This window comes from Mirounga leonina, unplaced genomic scaffold (genome assembly GCF_011800145.1).
Source record: "Mirounga leonina isolate KUSES-001 unplaced genomic scaffold, KU_Mleo_1.0 Mir_168, whole genome shotgun sequence".
Taxonomy (NCBI): Eukaryota; Metazoa; Chordata; class Mammalia; order Carnivora; family Phocidae; genus Mirounga; species Mirounga leonina.
The window spans coordinates 63278469-63282962 of record NW_023270426.1 but is presented as its reverse complement, the minus strand read 5'-3'; the positions used below and the strand labels follow the sequence as shown (position 1 = coordinate 63282962).

Genomic DNA, 4494 nt, shown 5'->3' with positions numbered 1-4494 from the left:
GACTCGATCCCGGGACTCCAGGATCATGACCTGAGCCGAAGGCAGTCTGAGCCACCCAGGTGCCCGAGAAATGTTTTTATCAAAATCTTGACACTATGTTGCAGCAATACCTTTCTTCCTTTGTTTCAGTTGAGTTTTCGATTTGGTATCCGACATTGAGAGTAGGCTGGAGGGAGATTAAGCCTAAATTAAACAAACAGTAAATTGCAAAGAACCGTTATCCAGCCTTTCAAAATTAAGATAAAGATGGTTTTGCTTTTAATGTAGTGTTACAGTGAAGAGGCAGCCTGTTACCAGAGTTCACAACAGTGCTCTCATGTAATTTCTGGCAGGATTTCCCTTATGATTCTTGCTCTATCATTCTATTGTTTTCTGCATCCCAGCTGCAGATCTCATAGACCTTCCAGGGTGAACACTCTTCCCACCCTGTCTCTAAGCAGTCTCTCATTCCTTTGCTTTTCCTTCCTTTGCCAGAAAGTGACCACCTGACCAGTCTTTCTCTGAACTCTGTTTAAACAGGTGCAATACCAAGAACTGAAACCAGATACTTCTCATAGCCCATGTAAAAGGAAGAAAAACAATCTTGGCTAGCCAGCTCCCAGCACTGAGGAGACCAGCATCTGTTTGGGAAGATAAAAGAAAAAGCCTTCAGCCTCAGCAGCATTTCCTTTCTTCCTGCTTTTTATTTATTTTGCCTTTTTATCATGATCGAGAGAATTTGTAAATAGCGTACAAAGGCATATGTCTTTGAAAATATACTTCCATTGTACAGACTGAATTTGCTAAAGGTTTAGCTGTTGCTGTGTGAAAGCCTTGTTGGCTGTGGATAATAACATAACACACTGGAACAACAAATAGAAGCATGGTAACGTTGGGAGATATACACTTCTCTAATTACAAGTGGAAGCACCAGAATATTACATTAAATGCTCAGCTGTACCCTGATTAAATCTACATAAAACGTAAATGTCAATTTGATTTTTAAAGTTTTTTTTTTTAATGTGACTATTTTTTATCTGAAAAGTAATCCATTACAGTTGTTTTCTGTTTTATACATGTCAAAAGAGAAGGGGGAAATCCCAAAATCTGAATTATGGAACAGATGCATTTCAATTTAACTAAGATTCTGACTTCAGATCCTGACTTTCATTCCTGTGCAAATTACTGAGATATGACTCGGCTTATTTTAAGCTAATGAGTGGAAGGTACATTCACTCTGTCAAGATAATCTTTCACACTCTACAAAGAAAACTTCCAAAGCTTCTATCATTCCATCTAAAACCTTAAAATCTCTACAGGATTACACATAAATACTGCCAGGTTTATAAATGATTGCCTATCTGAATTTTTATACCTACCACTACTTTAATTTGTACCAGGTTAGCAAGTTAGCAACCCAGTTCAGTTGTCAAAAATACTAGCAACCTAAATCCGTGTTGCTTTTGGTGTTTCTGTGCCTCTAAAAATATTTAATACTCAAGTGTTATCACACACACAAAAAGTATCTGCTTTCTCATAGATTACTGAAATGCTTTAATGCATAGTATGATTTTTGTTTGTTAGTGTGAATTTTAATGTAAAGAATGCTAATGTGCTAAGTGATATGCCAGTGTTTCATTATATTCATTTATAGAAAAACTAATCAATCGTTCTTGATAATATGAATGCATGAAACCTATTTTGTAAAAAACAAAAAAAAAATCAAAAAACAAAAACAAAAAACTGCTTATTGGGAGGGGGGAGTTTGCCTTTAAAAAAATGTTTCACTACTTACCATAGAATCTATACTTAAAAATTTCATTCCCAAGACTTATGGTAGTTTTGTACCTAGCTCCCTGATAAATCAAGGGAGTATACCTCTGGAGAGAGAAATAATTTGGTGAGAATGTTTTACTTCCCTGACTGGGTAGCGGATTAAGCTTGGCTGAAATGCTGTAGAAAATGTTTTGCACTACTTTATTAATAGACTGGGATAGAGTGAAGGGGGGGGGTGGGTTATGATGGAAAAACAGAAAAGCCAGAAGCCAGAAATATATATTTCACTCTAAAGGAAGATTCTTTAAAAATAAATTTAATCTCATCAAAGCTAATTTTTAAAGTATTTTTATTTTAAAGCGACGTTGTTAAATACTATTTCTTATGATAGAACTATTTTGATCTGTTTATACACTATGCTTGAAAGAGAATGTCAATTAAATTCCCTTTCTACAGAAAGGCTTTGACCTCAATATGCTCTATTTAGCTCACCGTGTTTATAATAACATGCTCCTACCCGCATACCATCACTGTTTGTTGCTTAGACATAATACTCCATGAAGCTGATGTTCCCACAGAAAGTTTATTGATGGGATAATTTGTTTGAAATACCTTTTGATTAGACCTTGTGTGAGATTTATGTTCCGTGCTGACAGTGTCTACTCAAATGTCTACAAGCCTGATACTGTACAACTTCAGATGTACCTGCGGCATAGTAACCATTAACAGATGCCTAATTTTTGTTTCATTCTACCAACTTTCAGATGTTAAATTCAATGGTAATGTTGACTATACATTCACTGCATTAAATAAAAAAATCTTTTTTAAGTATAAGTACTCCTTTCTGCCTTTTTTTTTTTTGTGGTTGAGAGAGGAGTGCTGGAGGACTGTTTGCATATTCTTATAAATGACACTTAGAGAAACTGGGTTTGGTTTGGACAAAGGCTTCTCTGAAACCTTGACTATTGTATGAAACTCACTACCTTCGAAGGAGTGAGCATGCAATGAAGTTGATAGAAGAGTACGAACTATCATCTTGAGGCATGAAATGATATTCAGAGGCATCTTCATGGCTTACAAAAGTACTACATTCACAGGCTGAAAAGAAGAAACTGTGTCTAATAAAATTTTAACTATTTCTTTCCCCTTCTCACATGGGTACAGTTTTGCCTTTTGAAAGCTGTTTTAGTTTTGAAAGATTTTCCACGTAATTATTTTAAGATATCTTTAAGAGATTAAATGTCACTCCAGATAGGTGTGAGACTGCTAAATCCCGTAATCGTGTCAACTATTAAATATATTCTTCAGTGTCTTTTAGTAGTAAATTCCCTAAAGGTCAGTCACATGATATTGCTATTAACTGTAATTCCTAAGAAATGCGTATTTTAAACATTTTTTTCATTTATGAAAAGAACATAATACTTGCTCATTTTGGTACTGTTCACAGATTCAAACTGACAGATGCTATAGGGATTCCAAATTACATTTGAACCATTCTATGGGCTAGGATAATCTGAATTGAAAGGTTTTTTTAAAAAAGATTTTAAGTGATCTCCATACCCAAAGTGGGGCTCGAACTTAACCCTGAGAACAAGAGTCTCATGCTCCACTGAATGAGCCAGCCAAACTGAAAGATTTTTTAAAATGACTTTGCTTTGTGATACATTTATTGAATACCTCTTACTATTATATGACTTGCCCTGTCACAGGCAATGATCCAACCAATGACAGTATATTAAAATCAAATCTGAAGCTATAGTAAGAACAAAATTTAATTGATAGGTTTCTGAGCGTATCTTTTATAGAATTTTATTCTATATATTTTTTTTGAGTAGCCCAATTTATTAAACTTATTGAATTTATAATTTAAAATCTTTTTTAATTTAAATTCAGTTAGCCAGCATATATAGTATATCATTAGTTTTTGATGTAGTATTCATTGATTCATTAGTTGCGTATAACACCCAGTGCTCATCACATCACGTGCCCTCCTTAATGCCTATCACCGGGTGACCCCATCCCCCCCACCCCCACCCACCTCCCCTTCTGCAACCCTGTTTCCCAGAGTCAAGAGTAGTCTCTCATGGTTTGTCTTCCTCTCTGATTTCTTCCCATTCAGTTTTCCCTCCCTTCCCCTATGATCCTCTGCACTATTTAAGAATTTTATTCTATATTTAAAAGAGAAAAAAAATTCAGTAGTAATCTCTCTTATTCAGGGACCCTGGGAACTTTTTTCTTCCATTTTGATCTTAATATCCAAATGTCTGTAATGCTGTAAGTGGTGTAATTTTGTATTAACCAGTCTTATTCAGAAGCTTTAATTTCAGTTCATATGCTTGTTAAATGTACCTCAATATTTCTGAGTTTTGTACTCAGCATTAAAAACAAATAAAAAAAAATGTATTATTAGGCCATTGATGTTCCAGAAATACAAGTAAAGAGATCAACCGTTATACTTCTTGCAAAAGCTTCAGGTATTATTAAAGGAATGCTTAAATTCTGGGGCTTTAAATGTCAAGTGTGAGTAGGTGTATGTGTACAGATGCCAATTCATTTGTTTGATTAGAGTATCTAGAATTAGCCTTTTCTAATTGTTCAGTCAAGTATGAATTAAAACCACATAAAAAATGTAATGAATACTTACAATAGTGTCATTCCTTGTAGTTATACTTCTCTTCCCCGGGATGACTGGTGTAACTCACTGAAAGAAAAAACACAAAACTTTCTTTTTTGGGGTGA

General features: G+C 34.7%; 1 protein-coding gene across 4 annotated transcripts in view; it reads left to right on the top strand.

The window, feature by feature from the left end:
• Nucleotides 1-1700, top strand: part of MCTP1 (multiple C2 and transmembrane domain containing 1) — a 339516-nt gene extending 337816 nt beyond the window's left edge. For all 4 annotated transcript variants that reach the window (XM_035014874.1, XM_035014872.1, XM_035014873.1 and 1 more), the window contains one exon: nt 520-1700. In XM_035014874.1, coding sequence (XP_034870765.1) covers nt 520-591 — 72 coding nt within the window. In that variant the 3' untranslated portion in view covers nt 592-1700. The remainder of the gene's footprint in view (nt 1-519) is intronic.
• Nucleotides 1701-4494: the final 2794 nt, after the last annotated feature.